General features: G+C 41.5%; 1 protein-coding gene across 1 annotated transcript; it reads right to left on the reverse strand.

Annotated features, from left to right (window-relative positions):
- Window positions 1-11,478: 11,478 nt before the first annotated feature.
- Window positions 11,479-24,640, reverse strand: prox2 (prospero homeobox 2). Its single transcript, XM_005916832.3, has 6 exons — window positions 24,529-24,640; window positions 20,677-23,425; window positions 17,625-19,233; window positions 15,766-15,873; window positions 14,211-14,405; window positions 11,479-12,523 (listed from the first exon to the last, which is right to left on the reverse strand). The coding sequence occupies exons 3-6, from the start codon at window positions 19,173-19,175 to the stop codon at window positions 12,356-12,358; spliced, it is 2,022 nt and encodes a 673-aa protein (XP_005916894.1). The 5' UTR covers window positions 19,176-19,233; window positions 20,677-23,425; window positions 24,529-24,640; the 3' UTR covers window positions 11,479-12,355.
- Window positions 24,641-24,659: the final 19 nt, after the last annotated feature.

Genomic DNA, 24,659 nt, shown 5'->3' on the forward strand with positions numbered 1-24,659 from the left:
GAACAAAGGAACAGTACAGGCTGCTGTCTACCTCTTGAGGAAGAAGACATATAACATTAACGGCATCTGTTAACATCTCCTTAACCCCAATCCTCTTGCTTTTGGAGCACCTCCCATCCCCTGTGTCGTTCCCCCCTCCCCCCCTGCAGCCAACCACAACCCACTCACAACCCAACACGGTCCCTTCTACCTCCACCCCACCCCTCAGGCTTTGCTCCCTGGGGGCCTGTTTGTTTCCCTGCCAGGGGCACAGGCGGTGGAACACTGATGAGGTGCTCAGGCCACCGTGAAATGCACCATAACCTGCCAGCGCAGGGGCCTGGTGAGATTGCCGTATTTACTTTTTAATCTGGCCGCCTTAATACATGCGATAAAAACTTTGTCACATTAGATGGTGACAGATGGGCCCGGAGATGTTATTACTGGTTGGGGGTGGGGGTGTCGGGAGGAGCGGGAGCGAGCTGGGGAGCACAGGGCGGGAAAAGGGGGGCAAGAGGGAGAGAGAGGCAATGCCCCCAATCACGATAATTTTTCATCACCCCAATTACATTGTTGAGTGCGTCTCGCGGTGGCATGTGCGCACCCAGTCCTGTTGCTGGGAAAAGAGCGAGGCAGAGAGACATAAATAAAGATAAAACGAGGTGCCCTAGGTCTTCTATCCCGCTGACTATTCCTCTGCCATCTCTCCAAACTGATGGAGGCCCTGTTTAAATGAAGGCTAAATCTTATTTAGATAAGAGAACTGAACTGCTGCCCGGGACGAGAGCATCATTGTTTGTTACTGATGGCTGGAGAGGTGGAGAGGAGGAGGAGTATGGGGAGCTTTAGGGCGGGGGGAGGGGGGGGTGGTCTTTGCATGTTCTTATGCTATGAGAGAGATTGAATGTTGTTTTTGTGTTTGCAGGAGAGCAGGCGAATGATATCTGACACTACAGAGATAGACAGGCGCGGTTTTTGCTTTCCAAGTGTGCATTTGTGAAGTCAGTCCCATGGTAATAAAATTTCATTGCAGTATATCTATCCTAATGTCATTTCCTACCTGGGAGCTCTTTTTGGCTCTGTATTGCACAGAATAAAAGATCACAATACAGCTGTTGTTTATAGTTTCCCTTTATAGATGAGCAGCCGAATGTTTGTTTGTGTCTGTGAGTATTTGCTCCACAAACAATTTGCCTGAGCCGCTGAGCATGCCGCACTGAGAGGCCTCAAGCAGGACAAGTTTAGCAACTGTTTTCCTTTTTAATTGTTGCGGAAATTAAATAAGAGTGTTTGTGACATGAATGTTGGAGGTAATGAGAGCCCAAGAGCAGCTGGGAGGCTACGGGCCTGGCGTGTGCATCATTAGGAGCTCAGAGGCTCCCGGGCTCCACGCTAGCGTAAGCCGCTAATGAAAAGAATGTAGTCACAGATCTCATTTTTCAGGCAATTCTTGTGTAAACTGGAGATTTTCCAGTGTATGCACAGTGGAACAGGGGCCCCACATAAATCACGCGGGCTGGCTGCCCTCGGTAAGAAAAAAGTGGGGGTTTCGAGCGCATGCTAACTGCACAGACATATGCTGCAGAAAAGTGGAAATCTGCAATGGCACAGCTAGAGGGAGAGCAGCTCACAACACCTACACCTGTCTAACCCACTCACCCCGCCCCAACACATCTCTCCCCATCTCCTCAAGCTCTCTATCCATCTCCACTGCCCCTGCACAACAGCCCAACCCCCACCACCACACCACCCCCAGACACACACACACCCATAACATCCCCTCCTACCCGCAGGCAAACCAGGCAACCAGCAATGCCTGCATGCGAGCTATTGAAATGGGTCATTTTTTAATTAAATACAATATTAATTACTGCGAGCATCATTACCGATATGTGAGATTTGACTAATTAGTGTAATAGTTTTGGAGTCACGCTCATTAAATATGAAAATTACAGCAGTAGAAAGGATTGGTTCCGTGATCAATCTTGTATGGACAGAGAGGAAATGATTTAGAGAATAGCTTTTATTGTACAATTAGCTCCATTACAACCTGCCAGACAAGAATAAAGAGAGCAGGGAATTTGGTCGATGTTAAGAGTTTCACACAAGTGCTGCCTTCGGGTGCTGGCTCGCTCACTTTCAAGCGCAAATTTTTTTCCCCCTCTAACTAAAAGAGACACTTGCCAAAGCATACAATACCCTCCCAAGGAACCTCAGCCTCATCACCCACTCAGTTAGGACAGCTGCTAAATGGAGGACTTGTTGATCTCTTCTACTTGACACCCTAAGAGTTCTTTGTACTTTAGTTTGGCAGCTTTGCACGCAAAAGGGCAAAAAAAGTAGGTCAGAATTGTTCTGGGGAAGCTGCGATTCGTTCTGAGGTTCATCTTAGCTCAAAAGCTGTCCCTGGAAATTGCAGATCGACCCCCAAGCAAAAGATCATCAACAGGAGAAGGAAGGTTTAGGCAGGGAAAATGTAGCAATTCAAACAGACAATATTGTACAAAATAAACGTTCCACATGCCAGAAATAGATTATGGATGGTCTCCAAGGTGGCCAGTGGGCACAGAGCTCTATGTTATTTGTGTGCATCAGGGTCTCTCTCCACTGCCCTGGTAAACACATTGCATAGGACCACAGCCAGTGCATAAGAGCTGAACAGAGCTCCTCTATGTCCTCACCATTTGTATTGCTAAACACTGAGAAATTGGCCCCTTTTTTCTGCAGTGGGTTTTTTGTGTGTTTAGCATATCAAAGCTGTGAAAATAACCGTGTTTGCATTGCCTCTTCCCTTTCCAGGTGGTCTATCATATCTGGGCCCTCAGACCGGATGGCACGAGCTGTGTGTGCTGATCAATATAGCATCTGGGTAAGGGGAACACCCCTGGCTGGCACTGCAAGTGTGGTAGTTTCAATAGAAGTGATGGCAGCCATGGCAAAACAAACATGTCAAAAGCCTCATTCAAATTAGGCTTCTTTTTACATAATTGAACATTTTTTGATGGACAAATATCACCATACTAAGAAAGATAACCTTGCAGTTACCCTTTGATAAATTATTGACTGCAAGTCACCTGATAAATGATCACCCCCTAATAATCATTAAGTTTATTTATGTAATGCATCGATCCTTGTTCATCAGTTGCTCTCAGTCGTAAATAAGCTAGATTGTCATTTTTAATCATATTAAAAGGGATCTAAATATTATTCCTGTGAACTGTTTTGTATTAATATTGTACTTTATTGGCATCAGTTTGAATACAATTATATCCTCCTTGCAGTAAAGCTCCCTATTGTTCATGACCTTGTACCTTGAATGTCTTTGCGACCCTCTGCTTGTATACGTATGTACCATAAACATTTCCCCCCTCTTTGAATATATGCAATAATCCTATCTCCAGCCACATGAATACCGGCCCTCCATATTATTGTAATGCTAACCTCCAGACTGCATGCCTGATAGCCACTATTTTATCACAGCTTTGCCTTTTTTATGGGGCTGGTGTCTCTTTAAAATGATTGCCCCTGTTTTGATCTGATTAATTTTGTGTGAGCACAAACAATTACTTTTCGTCTTTATCTGCTCAAGGAATCACCCTTTTTTTATGGGTATCATTTATTACAGGTGGACAGCTACTTGTTTATTAGAATTTCAAGCAGCCTATCGCTGCTGAGATCTCCCGCGGTCTATATTTACATTTCAACTTCAGCTAAACAGGTATGACAAACACACACAGCAAAGGGCCAGCCATGGCCACGCTTCATTTTCATATTGCCTCCTCACGAGCCAGCCAGACTGGACTTAATGCAAAAGTTCCTGACATGGTGGCAGAAGGCGCTGAGCGGGAGGGAGAGAAAAAGAGAGAGGGAAACTGAATGAGAAAGGAAGCAAGAGGAAGGGAGAAGGAGAGAGAGGAAGTGAGAGGGATGGGAGTGGAGGAGGTGGGATGGCGAGAGCAGGTTGACCGAGTATGTGTTTGAGCTTTCAGGTGAGTGTCCATCATTCAGGGAAAGAGAATGGGTTCATGGCCTCTGAAATCCATCCATGGCAAGGGGGTCTTCACAGTGAATATAAATATATGTGTGTGTGCCACGGCCAGGGCCACTCTTGACAAGCCAACAGCTGTTAATTATGAATTGGCCTGCAGCGAGGGAGACAGGCTAGTGAATATGCAGAGCTGAAGGAGCGCACAGAGCCCGTGCAACACAAGTGTCAGACCCCCACTGCACCTAGAGTGGCAGGGGTTGACCTGGGTGTCAATCACAAGCACTGGCCAAGCAACAGGACAGAGTTTGCTTGGAAAGGACCCAAAAAACTGCAGTTTGACTCACACAGAAATTAACTTTTCTATTTGACGACAGTGAGCAGAGGTAAGTGCAATCCTTACCTCGTAAATATTGGAATATTAAAAATTAAGACTCGAGGGTGAAAGGAGGGACAGTTCAATCTTTGTACAGTGCTTGTTTTTAATTTCTCATGACTAACTGATGCTGTAACAAGCCAGTCACTTTTTTTTTCTTCTGTCTGCAGGCATTTTATCCAACCTGAATCATAGCTAAATGCACGTTAAACATCCAGAATGGAAGACGGCAGGTGCATTTTAATTAAATAGAAATGTACTTCAAATATAAGCACCACAAAGCAACATTTAAAAAGACACATGGGATATTACAGGTAAGAGAAAACAATGCTAAGTTTACATTCTTGCTAGCTGCTTTAGTAAGGGCTTTGAGCTAATTGCTAACACAAGATTAGCATCAGGCTTAGCTGTTTTTCACACTGTTTATCTTATTTGGTTTAGCCTGTTAGCAAAGATAATAAGAGCTAATGAGAAAATAAGTCGCTAAGGGAGATATTTGGAATCAAACACCAAAGATGCCAGAATTTTGATTTATGTTTTATGGATGAATTTCTGTATACAGCTTCCTTAGAAAATCCCATAGCAATTGTTATTTCATTGCTGTATTTTACTGTATTTTTTAAGGTACTGAGTTTAAATCAGAGCACTAAACCAAGTAAATGATATGGCTAAAAATGCACAACTAACAAAGACTAATTTAGATGAGAAGCTTCAATTTAAATATGTCTTAATTTCTTATTGATTTTGGTATTGGACATTTATAGCTAATGGTACTTTAGTTTTAAGTATGGCCTGATTTTACTGATAGTCTTCTACATTTGGGATGTAATGGCTCTCCAATGCAGACAGAAGCCTAACTATGCAAAGGTTAAAAAAAATGTCATCCCTAAAATATATATATGCACATCTCCTTCCATTCACAGTGGAGAGCCCCTGTGTATACACTAGCTATTCACAGTAGGACCAGGGTTAACAGGGCCTGTGCCTTTAATGACAGGGATATCTCCAGGAATTTTAATTAATTTTCCACTCTTAGCAGCTGAATCCGCGTTAATTTCCCCCTCAAGGACTTTTATAAATTTCATCATTAATAAAATCAGACATTCAATTAGTCCCAAAATCCAGATTGCCAACTGTTTCATAACAGTCGTGGTCTGATTTTCCCTTTTTTATTAGGTTGGGTGAAAAAAAAGTTAAAACTAATTTCATTAATCTAATTGTCATAACTTCGAACCATCTCTTAATTAGTTCAAATTAATATGATTAATCACAATAATGACAAAAACTCATTCAATTACAGGTTTTCAATGGCAAGTGGATGTGTTCGGGGTGATAGGGGCATAAAGGATGAGGGCGGGAAGCTGAGCTGGCTGCGAGAGTTGGGATTGGTGGTGATTATTCCAATGACTGACAGGTTATCAATCATGCTGCACTTTTAATAAAGGCTGCCTGAACTTCAGTGGAAGGCCTGGCTCAGTTGTCTCCTTTCTTGTTTTATTTCTTCAAAATCCTTTGGAACTCTCCTCATTCCTCTGTGAAATATGATCCCTCTTTGAATGACTTGAGCTGCACATTTTAATGAAGAGAGTAGTGTGCGTGAAAACAAAAGTGGACTCATCCATATGTAAATAAAAAGATGGCAGTGCATATGCTCATCTTCACTACCCCATTATTGCAGAAAATTGCATACGTTTATGCACTGGAATGATATCACTTTATTTTCATTTGTCTGAGCCGTTCGCTAAAGCTGAAGATGAGTCTGCCCCCTCTTGCGTTCCTTTCTCTCCGATCCTCTGCAGACATATGGGTGTGAGAGGTGCCTGCTGCTTTGCTTTCAATCAGGGCCACCAATCTAACAAAGCAGGGAGCGGAAGCATGTCACCATTTGTCACATGCCACTGGGGCACAAGTCGAGCAGCAGGTACACCCTCGGGTGTGTTAGGCCAGGAGGGAGTGCTGCAGCTGCCAGTCTCAGGCAGGTTCCCTCTTGTCCCGTGCTGTCCCCCTGGGACCAGCCACCCAATGTCCCCAGTCAGTTGTCTGGGACGATTTGACCTGTGATCCACCCATCTGGAGAGAAGGCTGCATTCTAACGGCTGCTTAGTTTCCATCACCCTGAGGAGGAAGGAGTCAGATGATCAGTAAGTCCATCTGCGGTTTGAGTTCCCCCCCTGGAGACTTCGGAGTCCTAGAGATGTACCTGTTTTGGCTATTCGTGCCCGCTTATTCCCTGCATTACTTCAGACACCATGCTTTGATCCCTTCTCCCGTGGGGATTGGTACTCAACAGGGGAATTCACCTGCCACCTCAGGTGAAGCCAGCCAAAGCCTGCTGGAGCGTTAAGCAAAGCATAGCATAGATACATATGTTATGTCTCTGTGACAGTGCTTATCATGAAGCTCAAGGGCTCCCATCCTTTACCCAATGGTTATATCTCACACAGCATTGGATCCATGTCTGATGCATATCATGGGTGACAACATAGTTGAAAGCCTGGAGCAATGATAGACATGTAAAAGTGTATATTGTATATTGAACTGCTCAAAGCAGTGTACACTGCAGCGTTTAAGTCGCTCTACTCTGCTGTGGCATTTGTTTATAGACCCTAGTGATTAGAGGCTGCTGGATGTGATGCAGAACCACATAGTGCCATACTTTCTGGATGTGGGGCAGCATATGGAGCAAGTTCCTCTTCTCTCTCCAGGACTTTTTAGACATGTCACTTCGGCCTTAATCATGCGTTTTTCTGCACAAGGAGAGAATTGGAGTATCTGTGCCAAGCTGGCTTTTGTGCCCATGCAGTTTTCCCACCAACAAAGTCAATCAATAGTGCCCAGCATCAATATGTACACAATACACAAACACACAGTTACAGACAAGCGCAGTAAAACACATACACACACACACACAGTTTACCTCAGTCCTATTTAGGAGTCCGAGCTTATGCTGTCTGTTATTCAGGCCACCGTGCTTTAGACCATTCCTTATTGTCATCATGCTTTTTAATTAGAAGAGAGTGAACTGGTGGATGGGGGACCATACCTCAGTAGTTTAGCCTTCCAGAGACTCAGGGACAAAAAGGGCATTTTTCAAGGTCTAAACCCACCCTCCCCTAATATGCTCAGCCATCTCCAAGTCCCCAGCCACCCTTGAGAGGGAAGCACAGCCTTCCATGTGCATAAAGTTGAAATAAACTGCAGTCTGTATTTTCATTGGGGAAAGTGAACCCAATTTACACGCTGCTCCATTGGAGATGAGCACTCTAGCATACCCTAGCTGGTAATCTTGCCCAGATTCCCCCCTTTGTGTCCTGCATTATTGTTGAAATAAATAACCTTTCACTGCAATCAGTGTGGGGATCTTCACTTAAATTATCGCCCCACAGATAGCTCACTCATGATCTGCTTCTATATCCATTAACTATCCGGGAAAGTGATTTATTGGTGAAGGGTAAGAAAAGGGAATGAGGAAAAGCAGAGGATTCGGTTGGGTTAGACAATAGTGCCCTCTACTGTCTGAAAGTGGATCAGCGTGACGGAGTGAAGACTGGAGTCCTGCACTGATAACATCTTCAGCGGTGATGCTGCGATGGAGTTTTAGGAACGGCTTCGGTATCTCTTGTAAACAAAAACCTTGTTATACCGAAGTCTAAAAATTCAGTTAAAATGATCAGGCATGTCAGGATGAGCAGATTAGATAGACAGCAATATTAGCGCACAATGTAAAGGCCAGTGTATCCAATACTCTATTCAGAGAGACAGCAAAAACACAGAACTTTCATTTCAGATGGTAGCATGGGCATCATTATGCCCTCTCTCAGCAGCAATTTAAGCCAGGGCTCCACTACCTACCCCCTCTTCATGCCTCCATCCCCTCCTCTGCAGTCCCTCCATCCCCACACTCCTGTGATGTGTCGTTACACGCTCGACTGGCTCCTCTTCCATGACAGACTGTTACTTCCTGGAGCGGAAACACATTTGATTGTTAACATCTGGGCCATTACAATTGCAAACTAGGGCTCTGTACATCAATCAGGAAGTGATTTCAAAACAAAGAGACCGTCCTCCAATCAATCTATTGGGAAGCGGGGGCATTACATGCTCCTGTAATCCCGGCTAATTAGCGGGATAATGGGAATGAGATTTATGAATCTGCTGAGGAGAGTGGAGGTGCGAGGGAACACTCAAATTAGCGGGGATGCGCAGCAGCCATTGCTGCAATAAGGAAGATGTGCTGTTGATTTTTTTTATAAACCTCTTGCTGCCTGGCCACCTTTGGCTTGGTGTCATTGTGAAGGAGGCATTACAGGGTAATGTACAGGAACTGTGTAAGGCAGGGGTACAGTAATCACAAAGAGAACCAGGACTATAAAACCACGATCAGATTCTTAATGCTTCTGTTGAACATCTGCCACTTTGCAAAGGAATATGGTTTACATGTTATTAAACAACAACACTAAAATGACCAACGTACTTTAAAGACTTTTTATATTAGATGTGTTTTTTTGCTTGCTCTTTGTATGGTTGTTGCTTCCTACACGCCAGTTGGTCCATGTTTTACATTTAAGCCTCCTCGGTCCCTACCTAGCTCATGTTTTTACATCTTTTTCCGCTAAAAAAATACCCACTTTGTGAGCTGTATAGCTACACACATCGGTCGGTGTTGGATTGGAGATAAAGGAGCTCTGATGATTTGAATGGGAAGAGGCAGCCTGGTTGTCTCTGTCACCTGGAGTGCAGTGTATTCAAAAGTAAACATTTTGGGAGTCTTGACTTCTGGTTATATCATCAACGCCATTGTCTCTTCCCTGTCTCGCTTTATTGCCAGCTACTTAAAATCTATGATGTTAGGAAGAAAATTACAGTCTAAACTAATTCGATGTATAGTTTGGAATTTAAAAAATGTGGCAAACAGCCACCGGTCTCCTCTTTTCCACAGCTGTCTGTATGAGTGTATGAGAAAGATTATGTGTACGACACTTGCTGTGTGGTAGGCACTGTGTGTGAGGCAGTGGATCCCTGGAGGTGGCTGTCTTGGTGGGACCCTGAAGCCTCTTTCGCCCCAGCGGGCCCCGGGCCTGACCTTGCCCGCTGGCGGGGGGACATCTCCCATTAAAGCAGTGCATTGTGATAAGGCCATTTCTTTTCCTTCAGCATCCCTTTAATGTCATCCTGAAATATGAAGTCATTAAGCGATATTAAAACAGTGCTGACAAACTAATTAACAGAAGACATTATACGGGATGGGCTCGATTAATCCGCTTTAATTGCTCTTTTAAATGGGGGCTCCAATTAAAATTAATAAAGATTTACTGGTGATCGCACCAAACTACACCAAGAAGTGGTTGTCTGAAGGGCAGCCTAAAGTCAGCGGCTTCCATTCTCAAGTTACACTCCCTTTTGCTCCGAGGGCCCTCCCTGTGCGAGCCTGCCAAAAAGCTCCTATCCACGAGCAGGAGATTAAACAGAGGGACTCTCCCAGTGCCCCCAGTCCCACGGCTCCTATTGTTTCTAGCTCAGGGGTCTTTGATCCTGCCTTTGTCTTTCCAGGACCCCGCTAAGGAGACCAGATCTTTTTTTTTTTAATTATTTTTTTATTTTACAACGCACACACTGACAGTGCAAAATCATCCATGCTTCTCCAGCATCCAGACGCACATTTTGCAAATGAAAAATCTGTTATGGCAAAACATTTCATTCAGTACTTCATAGGGTCAGTTTGCAGTGTTTGCTGTCCTAATTCTCTTGGCATCCTCTCAGATTCTACACAGTGACAAGTGCACCCCTGTGTGGAGAATAGTGTGCATGACGCAGTTTGATGCTCGATATTTGATAGAATTAAACATTATATATGCAGAAACTTAAATTTATAAAGAATTGTAGCAATTGGTTGGAATGTGAAAACATATTTGCATACAATATACACTTAAAAGTATTCAACTTACTCCGTCGGAGTTGAATCAGTCAAGTTTGGGTCAAAGCTGAGATGTATGTGCGATACAGCAGACAATCACTAGATGATGCTGTTACCCTTCTGTAAATACATTGCTCTATTTCTAGGAACTGAGCGATTGGCTCTGATTTTTCTTTGTACTGAAAACAAAAATCACATTGTCGAGAATTTCCACGAGGTTTAATCCAAACAAAAAGCATCTGCTCAGCCAGTGTTTTTCTTTTCATTTTATCACGTCCCCGTGCCTTTTACTTTCCATTTCATCTTCATTACACAGCGCGGCGTTTTATCTGAGATTCTCTAATACAGAACATAATTTCATATCGCGCCGTTTAAGTTGAGGCCTCGTCAGCCGGAGGCAGTTAAACAACTGAAGGTATTTTCTTTGTTTTCTTTCATTATTTCAGAGGTTACCAAGTCTTGTTCAGAAAATGTCACACAATAAATTAATTTGAGCAAAGCACTTTGGTCCAGTCGGAGGCATTTTAATTGAGTTGAGAATGTAAATCAATTTGCTGAAGAAGACTGATCTAATTGAAAAGAAATGTCTATTAAAAGATTAGTGAGGTTTATTGTCTCCAGTCTTTGTCATCAACCAATCCAACTAATGTTTTAATTTCCTTAATGTTATCATTTCTGATGTAATTGGTGCTTGGGTGCCTAACAGGTTTTCCAATTAAATGTTTGGTTTTGGGCACTGACATTTGAATCTCACGCAGCGGAGAGAAACACTCAGCCTGCACTTTCGAGCTGTTGTGCACGCTGCGGTCCACCTTTCTTTTTTGAAATTTTTAAAACTTAAATGCATTTTGCAGCCTTGTTCCTAGAGTTTTACTAATGAAGTTACCTGCAAATATTGAATAATATTATATAAATTGCCTATTAAAAGCGACACAAAAAGGAGGTGGCAAATTTGGCATTTATTTCCCCGCTGTGTGTTTATATTAAGGCATCGAGAGAAGCCAATCTGTGATCTCTGTGACATCACCAACCTGCGTGCGTGCGCGCGGTGTTTGCGATCAGCGTGGTCTGAGTGGATGCCTGGAAGAAGGAGTCAACGGGTTTGTGGAATTTTGCTTTGGTGGCACAACTGCGATATGAGGTCACCTCGGGCATTAGTCATTAGGAGGGAATGCATTGTGGCTGTTTTTAAGACATGGCAGTTGTCCGCATCCGCACAATGAATGCAGGCCTTAGAAAGTTGACTTGAATTGGCTCTGGTGAACAATGTGAACAGCATAGTTTGGTGGGGCATTTAACAGCTGGCTGTTGGACGTGGATTAGAGGCACCTTAGGGGCTCAGTACTGGGCAATACTGCTTTCACAGGAGGGTTAAACATTTACAACCCCAAATAAAGTGTGTACCTGCTGCTTCTTGTGTCTTCAAATCATGAAAATATGCTCAATATAGTGGAAACTGTAAATAAGAAAAACCATAACACACTAGTTTATATTATAATTTAGTGCATCTTTAATTTTCATCATCATCCAATACAATGTCTGTGACTGAAACATCAGAAAATGATTGTTCTTTACATAAGAATCATACCTTTACACGTGGTAATAAAAAACACACACATTATTTTCACATGCTTTCTGTCAAGGTAGTAGTTTACAGCATACAATCTGAAACACAGAGTAAGTAAATATACAGTTACAAGACACACAGAGTAACAACAAAACAAAAGCAGAAAAATGGAATTAAAACTAAACTAATACCAGCATATCGAATGAGTTCCAAGAGGCTCAGGCTACGCTATGAATGAATACACATCTGTAAAACTTTATACACACCTACAAACTCAAAAAGCTCTCTAAATGTGTCGAGGCAGAATATATAAGTGAACACTACAAAAATCCACAAGAGCATTGCTGTGTGTTGTTTTCAGACAACAGATTCGTAACTCTTAAAATTGTGTGTGCGTGTGTCGGGGTGGGGGTACAAATTTCATCTACAGTTCACTTCACTAAGATACACTACAATAAATTATGATATAATACTGCCAAGTGACTAATTTCAAAAATCACCCATTCCTTCACCTGTACATTTCGCTACTTCAGCCTATAAGTAGGAAGACGTCTTGAACTCCTCCGGGACGTCGCTGTCCAGTTTACAGATTACCTTGTATATGGCTTTTTTCCACGACGGGTCTGAATCTTTAGTTGCGGAAATGGCGTTGTAAAACTCGTGCAAGGTAATCTCAGCAACCTCCAGAAACCTATCAGGGACCTGGAAGAGCAAAAGGAAGTGAAAGTAAGTCTAGTTAAAATCATGCTTAGCGGAGAAATGCTCTTTGTGTAAAGCTGTGTTGCAAATGTGCCAAAGCGCCTGCCTTCAGATTTCTCAAAGTCAAAAACATAGCATGAAGAACTGCGGTGCAAACTCTTCAAACACTCAAACTGATGAAAGGCAGCTCTACTCTTTGTTCTCTGCACAAAATACAATAAATGTAATGCTTCAATAATTAACTTTAAATTAGGGGCCTCTTTGATTAGCTTTTTGTGTTTTCTTGAACCTTAACTAATTATAGGTAAGCCTTCTTCCCAGGGATTCTTCTCAGCTCACCTAAATAAAGCATTAGTATGAATTTCAATAGGAATATAGCAAGAAGCTGAAATTCGCTCGTATAAACCTTCAGACGAATAAAGATAATTGTGGATAAGTAAAGATTTGGAATGGTTATTGCTGGGGGCAAGAATATGGGACTGATAGGATCCACAAAAACACACCAACAAATAAAGGCTGGATGCAAGTGATACTGGGAGGGAAACTATCCAGCAGTGCAGCACTTGTTTCCCATCCATTGGCCGGTTAGCACAACAGTTGTTGGCATAAGTTATTTTTCTTTCCCCTCATCTCCTGACACAAAAGCATCCCTGGGAAAGGAATGTCTTGGTCCCAAGGTAAAGAAAACGGTCTCATCCCTTTCCCACCAACCGGCCTTCTCCCTCGGAATCCACAGCATCTTTCTCAGCATTCCGCATCAGTAGCAATCTCTGTCTCGCTCAGGCGTACTGGTCCTCTAATCCCAAGTTGTTTTAGTGGGATTTTGCGGCTTCCTCTTCCCACAGTTTGATAAAGCATCACTCTGGAGTTTAGATAATGGCTGTAAAGGCTGGCCAGCCACAGGTGCAGTGTGACACACAGGTCAGCACACAGACACACATGACTGCAGCCACATGTTGGAGGTCCGACATGGTTACTAATAATAGTTGGTAAACAATGAGTCAGCCCTGGCACTTTAAATGAATTGCTTGACATACTGGGAAATACACATTTTAGTGATGAGTTTGGTGAGATTTGTATTACCCTTACATCTGTCTGTAATTACAATTACAAGGCTACAAGCAGCAACTAGTTATCTCAGCCTACTCTGTAAACAAGGGGAACGTCTAGCTTGACGAAAAGTAAAATAAAAATCAGCTAATACCTCTAAAATCACAAATGAGGTTAGGTACATATATTCTTCACAGAGAAGTTCAGAAGAAGTCATTTCAAGTGTTTCTTGGCCTTGTACGATATCCTCTTGGAGTTTCTGGAAACAACTGCGCAACATCAAGAAAATGCCTATTCCAGCATCCCAGTAAGCAATAACCTGAACAGTTTGTTAGACTGTCAACACTAATACGTTTTTGTTTTAAGCCTAGCATCTGTGCTCCTACAATGTTTTGGAACCCCTTTTAATAGAAGTTTCGGAAACACTGCTGACACAGTTTTACTTTCAATCCTCTGATTGCATTTTAGTCAGGATGAGCAGAAAGCTGGGACTGTAAACAATGACACGGACGTCCGCGTTCACAGGACGAGAGCGCTGCTTCTTTTGACTAAAACACCTCCTCAGCGAAAGCATCAGCAAGATTTGTCAAACAATGCAAACTGGAAAACAAAAGGTCGGTGACTAACAGGTGGCACTTACGTGAAAGTCGTTGGCTTTATTGTAGTGCATGTTCAGTGCCCGGAAGAGCTCCGAGTCCCTGCTAACTGAGATGTCTTTGATGTCGGTGACGCCGTCAACGATGGCCTGGCGGGCAAACTTCTCCATCTGGATGTAGTAGAACTCCCTGAAGTTACTGAACCACTTGATCAGCTGAGAGGTGATGCAGCGATTAAACTGGAGGTGGAGAGAAAAGACTTGTTTGACATAATGTAAATTAGACCAAGTTCACAGCAAGAGACTGCCCTGCGACTGAAGCTGCAAGCTGAGAAGAAATGCTCCAGCCAATGAGAGTAGCTCAGGGGAAAGTGGCTGTTTTGTTGCTAACTCTGACCTTTGTCCTCCTTGCTTGAGCAGACAAATAAATGCAGATTTCTTGAAATGGAATATATTATTTCAGAATTCAATTACAGAACTCAATAACGAATCTTGATGCTTTTTAATTAAAAAGGTCTGGTGTTTTGGCATTAGCAGCCATTTCCATTATTGACTAAAAAAATTAATTTAGTACCCGTAGGGCAAAATGTCACCTAATGGTCTATCACTAGACGGAACATTAATTGCTCCAATCTTTTCCCACCGATGTCCGGGATGAAAAAACATCTGTCGGGGCTCTGTGTTTCTAAACTCAGTCTTGACATTAGTCTTGTTTTTCTATCTTGTCATCCAGAAAGACAGAAAAAAAATGCCTAAGGGCTGGGCAGGCATCAAAGACGCTTCTTCTCTCTGGTGTGGTGGGTGAGAAAGCGGCGGCATAAGGGCAGAAGGAAGCTTCCCTCTCATTGACTCGGGCTGATAGGATGGAATCAGACATTGGGATTAGGCGCTCTTTTGTTCAGTGCCACTTCCCACCACAGGATTGTAAGCAAGGAGGAGACGTTTGCAGGGCTGCAGCGACAGCATCCTCCCCCCTGACCCCAGGGGTCAGAGCAGATAGAGAGGCATGGGGCCCGCACTGGCTCACAGATCCAGGAGACAAAATAGGAGAGGAGATGGGAGAGAAAGTTGAGAGGAAGCAAGGAAAGGCAGTGAGTATTAGTTTGTGAGGTAAAAAGATGGAAGAAGAGGAGCATAGAGGCTAAATTAAAAATGCTAACACAAAGAAGGAAACAAGAGAAAGAACAAAAAGATGACATGAGACTGAAGCCCGAGCACACAGGATGTTGTGTTTAGGACGAGCTCACCACAGCCTGGTTGCTACCGCATAAGTCTCTTAATACCAACTCTCTGTTGACACTCAATAGCAATGCCTTGCCTACAGAGTCCTTTGTCAGTCCATTTGCTGACTGGAGTGGCTTTTTTTAAAGAGAGAATACCCCCGTATCTCCCTCTGCCCCCAGGACATACTAGCAGCTCAGTGCCTTTGTTTTTTAAGCCCTCTGCGTTTTTGTTTCTCTCCTCCAACACACTGCTGATTGTTTCTGCCCCAAACACACACTGACAAGTAGATACCAGGAAGTTAAACACAGGGCAAACCTTCCATAAACTGTTCGACATGTTAAGATATTTGTGTACGTGTACATATAAGAAAAATGACCTTGACATCAGGGAAGAAGGTTTTCAGCACGTTGGAGCTGGGGTAGCGGGTGTAGAAGAACATGAGCTTCGCCTTCTTCAGATGACTCGGGGTGAGGCCCTCCTGGATGTTCACGTTAATGTTAAGGAAAAAAACCCAACTGAGAACTATACAGCACAGCATACAGTCCCATGCAAAGTGATAGGAGACCAGAGTATTGTGTTGCCTCAATCTTCAGCTAAATTGAATTTCACTAAAGAACAGCTTGGCATTAACTAGCGAGTCAATAATGACCCTAACATGTGCTTATTGGCAAAACAGAATTACGAATTAGATTAGGGATTTTTAATTAGAGAGTGAAGCACTTCATGCCTGGCAGTTAAGACAGCTTGTTGTGAAATGTTTTGAAAAAAGGAGACGATTTTCTGATATAATTGAGTCGATTTAAAGGCGGCTTATGCTGCTGCGTGTTGTTTTTTCGTTTTTTTACCCCATGAAAAGCCGCAAAAATGAAAAAAAAAGAAGATTTTAAACAGCTTAAAATAATAAAATACAATAATTTAATGCCGTAAAGGAGTAAACAGTTTAACATGTAACAACATTTCCTGTAATTAACACATTCATAATTAATAATTGAAATTTTCTTTCTAGGTTTTCGCCCCCCTCCCATGGCAATAAAGGTGCTCTGGATCATTTCCTCTGTAGTCCACCATTTCGCCTTCGGTCATAATATTTCCTTATCAGGTCACCGCACTACACATTTATTAGGGAATCCTACCTTTGAAATATGAAAGTTTGATAAAAGATTTATGTGGTATTGTTCAAAGAGAAGCAGAGCTCTTTACACTGTAAAGATAAAGCAACTCCTGACAGGATCCACACAGTATTCATCTCTAATGCCCCGACAAGACAATCACAACACTTGTGGGATTTTCTTTTGGGGTTTTTTAGGATTATTTACTTGTTAATGAGCAGCACAAAATTAAATTACTTTCTTTTGTCTAAGGAAAAGAAAAATGAATATACACATTATTTTAATAGCATCAATCGTGCATGCTGATGACCTGAAAAATGCATATAGTTTTCAAACAATACCCATTTTTCTTCTTCCCATAAGAAAAAAACCCAAAACCTGATTTTCTTTGAGTTCCTGTGAGGTACAAATACTGTTATCTTACACTCAATTTCAATCATGTACGTTCTGACAAAGGTATCCAACAACAAATGCTCAAGACAAGAGCTCAAGTGTTATGGTTTGGAAGCACTTGTGGTTTCCACCAGCACTCAGATGTGACCTTTTAGATGCACCCCTATCACTCTGATGATGGAGAAATAGATCCTGCACCTTTTCAAGTCTGAAAAAACCACGCTTCCTGAAACAGAAACCGATGCTTTCTCTGCCTTTGAAAAATTGGCTTTTGTTCCTGGCAATTCTTATCAAAGCCTTGTATTCCTTTTTATTTGTCTTTTTCTAGACTTAAAGTCATTACTCTGCTCAGATTAAAGAAGATGCTATAATTTTCTATGGGGTTAGTGAGATCAAAGAAAAAATTCTCCTTGAAGTTTGTTACTGGAACTGCTCATGCTGCAATGAGCCTCAACCGAGCATTGTTCAAATGGAGAAGCTGAAATATGTGGGGTTTGTATAAAAGAGAAGGTAAATATGGTCTATATATATGAAATTATCAAACATAATCTGCGCTGCGAGAGTCAGGTTTTCTCTTCAAATTTTGTTTGTGCAGAAAAAAGAAAAGATAAAGAGGAAGTCTTAAATTAATACATTTGATATTGCTAGATGTTAAAAATGAACATCATAAAGGTGATTATGTTTATAGATACAGATGCCATTCTGACTCAGCTGTTAGCGAGTGAAAGGATATGTTTAGAGACATATACGGGTTTCTGTCGGCCATGCCCTGCAGTTCACCGCACTCGATCTTGACGTGAGGGAGACACAGGTTGTCGACCGTCACCCCCCCAAGGGAGGAGGGACGAGCGTGATGGCCGAGGTGGCTGGATGTGACCTTGGATCTCATAGCAATGGTCTCCCAAGGCAGGTCGACTGAGTCTGGGGAGGTTCTGTCCATAGACGGGGGCAGGCAGGGGAGACCCCCGAAGTTGGAATGCGGCCCATATTTGAGAAGATGCTCGAGGATGTGGCTGTCGTGCAGAGGGGTACTGTAGCTGAATTGAAAGGGTGCCTGGTGCACAGGGTAGGGTCTCTTCACTGTAGGGGTGACGGAGCTCATAGGCGGCACCGCAGGCTTCCGTACCACCAGTGACAGCGCCTCGGTCTGGTCCTGTGGGCTGTGAGCCTCAGAGCTTTCGTAGTATTCTAACGACCGGGATTTTATCCCGACTCCCTCCACCTGGGAGTGGTCGAGGGCAGAGCTGGCTTGCTGGCTCTTCCTCTCTGCACCTGTGCTAATTTGCATCTCTGGTGACGAGCAAATGCGCTGCTTAGGGGACAGGTCGAGCCCTTTGGAGGACACATTCTTGAACACCCGGTCGACACAATCATTAACAGCTCTGGTGAGCTCCTGCTTCAGTGTTTCCTGTAGGTTCTGACTTTCTCTTTGCTGTACCAGATAATCGGCTACTTTAATACGGTCCTTACACTCTGCAGCCACCCTGTTATTTTTCCTCTCAAAGTCATCTTCAGCGCTTATGTAATGTGACTCTGTGCTTTCTTCCAGGATGTCACGCTCAACACCAACTTCGGTCTCATCTCTGTCATATTCGGCCTCCTCCTGGTGGTAAACTTGAAGAAACTTTTCCTGGAGGTGGCGCAGGAGACGCTGCATGCTGTGGAGCTGTTCTTTCAGCTTGTGGCACTCCTCATCCTTGGTGTTGCAGTTATCACTGCTGCTGCTTCCAGGCTTTCTGCTCACCTGCGCTGAGGCGCTGTGTTCCTGATGCTGAGGCAGCCTCTGCTTGCGTTTGTTCTCCCTGTAAGCTTCTCTGGCCTCTCTGGTGTCTCTCGCCTCATTTTCAGACCTCTCACTGTCTCCATGCTGCCTGCTGTTGGGAGAGCCAACCATGACTCTGATAATGTTCTCCACTCTGGCCCTCTTGGCCTGCAGATGATCGGACATTGCATGCTCTCCCTCTGGGCTGGCTCCTGTAGGGGCGTGACCACTGGGCGATGCAGCTTCGACAGTGCTGTCCTTTGAGGAGACACTGCTCTGGTCCTCCTGGCTGCAGTCAGCGACAGCAGAGCTGGAGAGGTAGAAAGGGCTTTCATCTAGTGCCCTCTTGCTGTGGATTGTCTTACGGAGGAGTTGGGAAATGATGGATCCGTTTGAGTACGAGGCCAGAGGCTCATCGTACATGTTTCGGTGGAAGCACGGCAGCATGACATCAGCTTTGTCGTCCTCTATGCAGCCTTCGCTCGAGCTGTGCATGCTTTGGTCAGGAAGACTGAGGTTCATGGTCTCTATTGGGCTTTACAGTACACACTGATGAATAAGATACGTAATACACAAGAATCTGAAAAGAGAGAAATTCAGACAATAAATTATAAATAATAAAAACACCTCTTTACTGTCGTTAAATCCTGCGGGTGACCTTTTTTATATTAGCCTATGTGTTTATAAAAATACTTACCCAATACTTTTAAATGCTATTTTCTGGACACTGGGAAATTAAACATGCCTAGTAATGCTGTGGAATTATGACTATCTATCTATTATCTATTTATGTTTTCAATAGAATATATAAATGTGTGAAGAAAGCAGATAAATGAAAAGGTACAAAACATGTAATGCTTTAATTCGGTCTAAAACTTGATATTATAATTGTGATTGTGAAAGCAACTATATCACTATCACACCAACGGAAAAACAAGGAGACCGATGATATTTTCATAAGGAAAAAACAACCACAACAACAACACCCATAAATGCTGAGCTTATATAAAGGAGCATATTCTTTTATATCCTTTCAGCTTTGGATTGTAATAATGGTTGACACAAAGGTTAAAAAAAATTGTGATAAAATCATGAAAGGTTTCATTCAGGTCATGAGAGCAAAGCACTATGCAAAAGAAAGAGCTCTGTCTATACATTATTCACAAGAGAAACTACTCTGAAAATGTCTTTCTCCTTCTGATTTCACTCTAAGTAATAACAAAGATCATCAGTGCCGGTGAAAACAAAAAAGCTCATGGGGTAGAGACTGGCTTTAGCCACGTTTTGTCATAAAATACACAAATTAATCAAATCAATTTAAAAAAAAATGTGAATAGGGATAAAAACCAAATTGATGGTTTCAAGGAGAGCAGGTTGAACTTTAAATGTTCAAGTCAGGAAGTCCCACCTGTGTCTGTTTCTTGCTTTTTATATGTGTTCACTACAGTGTGGCAAATTAAATAAATACATGAATGAATAAATAAAAATAAAAATTACACTAAAAAAAATCTTAGGAGTAATTTCTGTATTTCCTTTACTCACAAATTTTTTTTACAGCTTCTGCAATATAATGTAGCTGCAGTCCAACTGCTTGCTGGGCAAATTGTAATTTCGCTAATGCGCACTGCGTAAAAAAGGAGCATGCACTTGCAGTTTAGATTCATTTTAAAATTTCAAATTCATTTAGATAAATCTATAACAGATTAGAGTACTGACGGGTTGTCTATAGCCTTTTTAATAAACATAACACCCGCAAGAAAACACTCGTGAAACATTCTCTAGACAATAAATAAACACTCAATTAGTCGATCAAGACCTTCAATATTAAAACCACAAAACACGCATTTATTAGCTGTAATGTGTGTGAAAGAGTGACTATTATTAAGCTTATTAAATTATTTTTTTTTAAAAACCCACTAAACTTGAAGAAAAGTGAGCTGCAGGCATGCGTTTTCACACTTGTAGGGTAGTGCAGCTAAACCACGGTTCGCAGACGGAGTGAGCGGCGGTGATGGGACCTTACCTGTTGCGCTGCGTCGCTGGTGTCGAGCTGCTGGCCTGCGCAGACTGTGAGTTGGATAGGAGAGTGCAGGAGAGTCGATGCGATGAGAAGGAAACTGAGCTGGGGCGTGGCCACATGAAAGCAAAGATAGTCCAGTCAACCCCACTCAAAAAAAAAGGCCCTGCAAAGGAGGAACCACAGCAGTAATGTTGTGTAGTTTTCACTTCTCCTTATGCTTTATGCTTTTAAAATACTGTTTCGTGGCGTTGAGGAAACATTTATTTTCAAGTTTAACAGCAGCGATGCCCTCTGAGTAAAACATCGTTCTTTTTGTGTGGTTTGTGCACACATATTTAAGATGTTGATATTTTTGAAGTCAGTCTTTCACTTTGTTTCACTATTTGAATATTTTTAGGTGGTGTTATGCCACAATATTGTTTGCCAAACTGTGATAGTGTTGCACTTATATTCATAACTTTAAAGTGTTCAGACATATATCCAAACAAGCTCGATGTATGAATAAGTGGCCTTTATTGGCCTATTACAGGTCAGTATGCTTTCATTTTTGCCCTTTTTGTACTGATTTAAAAACGTTTTTCACTACAGAACATAATTCAAAACAGAAGAGAAGAAAAAGTACTTTATATAGAAATGTTGTTATTGTATAGTTTGCCGAGCAGAACGGACTTCTTTTGTTTACAGTACTCTGCAACACCTATAGCAGGGCAGGTCTGAGCATCACAGCTTAGCAGATGATGATGAGACACTGCTCCAGTGTTAGCGTTCATAAATAATGAAATACATTTTCCCCTAAAAATATCAGATTTTTTTCATTCTAAAATCAAAGTGTTTGTTGTTTGGTATCTGTGTTATTAATATTAATATTAATATTAATATTAATATTAGTAGTAGTAGTGATGTGCAGTGAAAGCACTTGAGCTGGTTACACAACACGCCCACCCTTTACATCCAAATGTTTTATTTCATCATTATGTTTAATTACAGTGCAGGTTGTGGCAAGTTTAAAGACCCAGACATAGTCAGATTTTTCTAATTTTTTTTTTTAAGTGGATCACCTACCCGATGAGCTTGTGAAGAAAGCAGAGGATGATGACTGTGCAGGGACATTTCTTTACCAGCTGTCAAGGAATGAATTTGCTCAGAGAAACTTTCACACTCACAGAGCAATATTAGAAGCCTGCTATGAAAGTAACAGGGCCTACAGGTAAGTTTTAAGAATCAGTGCTGGTTAATTGAGTAGACTGCTTCATTTTCTTATTTTCGTGTTGCATTGACAGGATCGGTCAAGATATGGCACACAGACTGTATGTGATCACAGCGCATAGTACAAGGGAGGCACAACCTCTTTCAGCTCTAAGATATCAGGATATAATGAAAAAAAACCCATCTGGTGCTCGTCAGATAAGTACAACCTCAGGTCAATGACAAATGACATATTAGACCACGTCATTATTTATCTGACACAAATTAAGGCAAAATACAGAGGCAGTGTGTGAAAAGCCTTATTGCTTCCACAGGAATTAACTGGGTAAGTAGCAGCCGGTGCTGCTTATCAAATGCATTTGATTAATTGATCATCAGCAAGTGTGAGCACCTATATAAAAGAAGAGGTTTTGGTAAAGTGCAGTTATGGAGCAGTCAGATCTAGTAACACTATGCCGTAGAGGAAAGCATCAAACATCACTATATCCCATCATTCATAAACTTGTTGAACCCCTTTGGTAGACATAATGGGTAATCATTTTCTATTATGTGGTTGTGGTTTGTTCAAATGCAGTTTTGGAAACCTGAGACAATCTGTCATGTTCTTTTTAAAGAAAAGAGGCCTTGTTCAGTGTTTTTTACGCCATTAATTTTAACATTTAGCATGCTAACTGAGGGCTGTAGTATCTGAAATGTAGCTCTTGGGTTATTTGCAGTTTCTCTGACCTTTGCACAAAATACCCACTTATCTTTCCCAAGGTTATCTTCAGCGTTTTCCACTTGGAAACACTCTTTCTCACTGCAGAATGGATGAACTTCAGATTGTTTGGAAATGACCTCATAACCTTTGCATTTGGTTAGTCACACCTAGATGCTAACTGAATGCATGCAGTAAGGATGTACTTAGCTTTTCACATGCTACTTTTGCATTTTAGCTGAATTTTTTGTCAAATAAATAATAACACAGTCTAAAAAGAAATGCTTTGTTGTTCATCTGAGGCTGTGTTTACCTAATTTTGAGACCTGATAAGGGCCAGATGTTTTTTGATTATGCACTGATATGTAAAACTGTCTCATTTCAGAAGAAATCTCTAGAGAGGAAGTGTTGTGAGGAGCACTAGAAGACAAAGGCTGGAAGATTAACAAGTACTTCAATGGTTTTGTCCATTGCAGTAATTGAGTTTACTTACCTTCACTGAAATAAATCTAAGGGTTTTGACAATTAGTTTGCTGCAAAGACTCTGTATTGATATTATTTTGAATGTGTTGAATTTGAGGCTTTAGTAGAATCTCGTCACGTTTTTGGCTACAGGAGGTGAAGTTTAAAGTCTTTTTGAATCGACTGAGCCTGATGGGCTTCTGCTACAGCTGCTGATCATCTCAGAAAAGGTACAGAGAGTATCTAGCCAACATAAAGGAAACACGGGTCAATCCATGTTGCTTTCCACCTACCTTCAGATATGCCAGTGAAGCATCGCAAATTACAAGCATTTTCAAGCTTGACGATACTTACCTTTTCACCAAGCATCCTCACATATATCATCATCTGTAAGAATAAGATAAGTTCTATGTGAAGAAAATTTAATGCAACTTAATAATTATATTCTAATTTAATCAATTATGTTGATTCTAATTTAATCAATTATGTTTATTAAATTAGGTCATTTTGATTCTTTTTTTTCTTTAAATAACATGGATGCTTCAGTTATATCTGTTTGCATGTCAAACAATGCAGTGAAAAATGCAAATACTTTCATAAATCCTTTGAAATAATGTTCAGATAGAGATAAAAAAGTTGACAGTGCAAAGCTCTGACACTGGGGACCTAAATTCAACCCCAGAGTTTGCCGTAATCTGATAACTACATAACTGTATATTTTTAATATACGGTTAACATATTATTTTAATGTGTCATTTGGAGAAGGCAGTTATGCTACACTGCTGTTTAATGGTAAACATGACAGTTAAAAATAAAATATTGATCTTATGATAACATTGTGTACATAGTTATACACTCACTTTAAGTACATATACTCACATTTTAGGTGTCAAATTAATAAATAATCATAGTCAATAATTTGACTGATGGGCTTTAAATTCTCGTTTGTTTCCATTTTTATACATACTGCATCAATATTCTTATTGTAACTTATTTTGGCCATGATATCAGACTATTGAAAACCTGGTATCACATAAACTCTTATGCAGTTACTACTGCAAGTCACACTACAGTCACTGTGAGTTTAATCACTGACTAGCCACCCATGTAATGCCCAAAAAAGAAACTCCACTGAAAGCTTTGTTTCAAACAGAATGGGCCTAAAACGACGGTGAATCTGTTACAAGTAAACTAAAACTGTGGCAAATAGATGTCAAACATGATGCAGGCCTTTATAAATGAACATAAGCCTCAACCTCTTAATTTTTTATTTTTACTAAATAAATTACCACATTTGTCTTTAAATCTAAACGTCGTTAAAATCTTGAGGATAAAGAAGAAAACAGGAGAAGAACAGTGAAAAAGTTTAATATTTTAGGTTAACTACAGATTTAAATATTTAACCAAAAAAATAATTATCTCATTACTTTTTTTTAAAGCTCACCAAGATAAGCTTTGTCAGGTGAAACCCTAAATTATCTGTACCTTACCTTAATTTATTCAGTTCTATATTACTATTTCCGCGTTTACGTTGAAACTTGTTGGCTGCCTGCGGGTGTATTCATGGGTGTACTGTGCGTACACAGTTGGGGGAGTAAAGGCTCGGGGGGGCAGTATGGAC

The sequence above is a fragment of the Haplochromis burtoni genome, unplaced genomic scaffold (genome assembly GCF_018398535.1).
Source record: "Haplochromis burtoni strain Fernald_Lab_line unplaced genomic scaffold, NCSU_Asbu1 Contig_16, whole genome shotgun sequence".
NCBI classification, from domain to species: Eukaryota; Metazoa; Chordata; class Actinopteri; order Cichliformes; family Cichlidae; genus Haplochromis; species Haplochromis burtoni.

What these genes read in the sequence shown, in the direction of transcription:
- prox2 (XM_005916832.3), bottom strand. Translation starts at nt 19,175, where the DNA reads ATGAACCTCAGTCTTCCTGACCAAAGCATGCACAGCTCGAGCGAAGGC. An exon ending in CCTTCTTCCCTGATGTCAAG is followed by an intron (nt 14,406 to 15,765) that starts GTCATTTTTCTT and finishes CTCCACCTCCAG; the next exon opens with TTTAATCGCTGCATCACCTC. An exon ending in ATAAAGCCAACGACTTTCAC is followed by an intron (nt 12,524 to 14,210) that starts GTAAGTGCCACC and finishes TTGCTCTTCCAG; the next exon opens with GTCCCTGATAGGTTTCTGGA.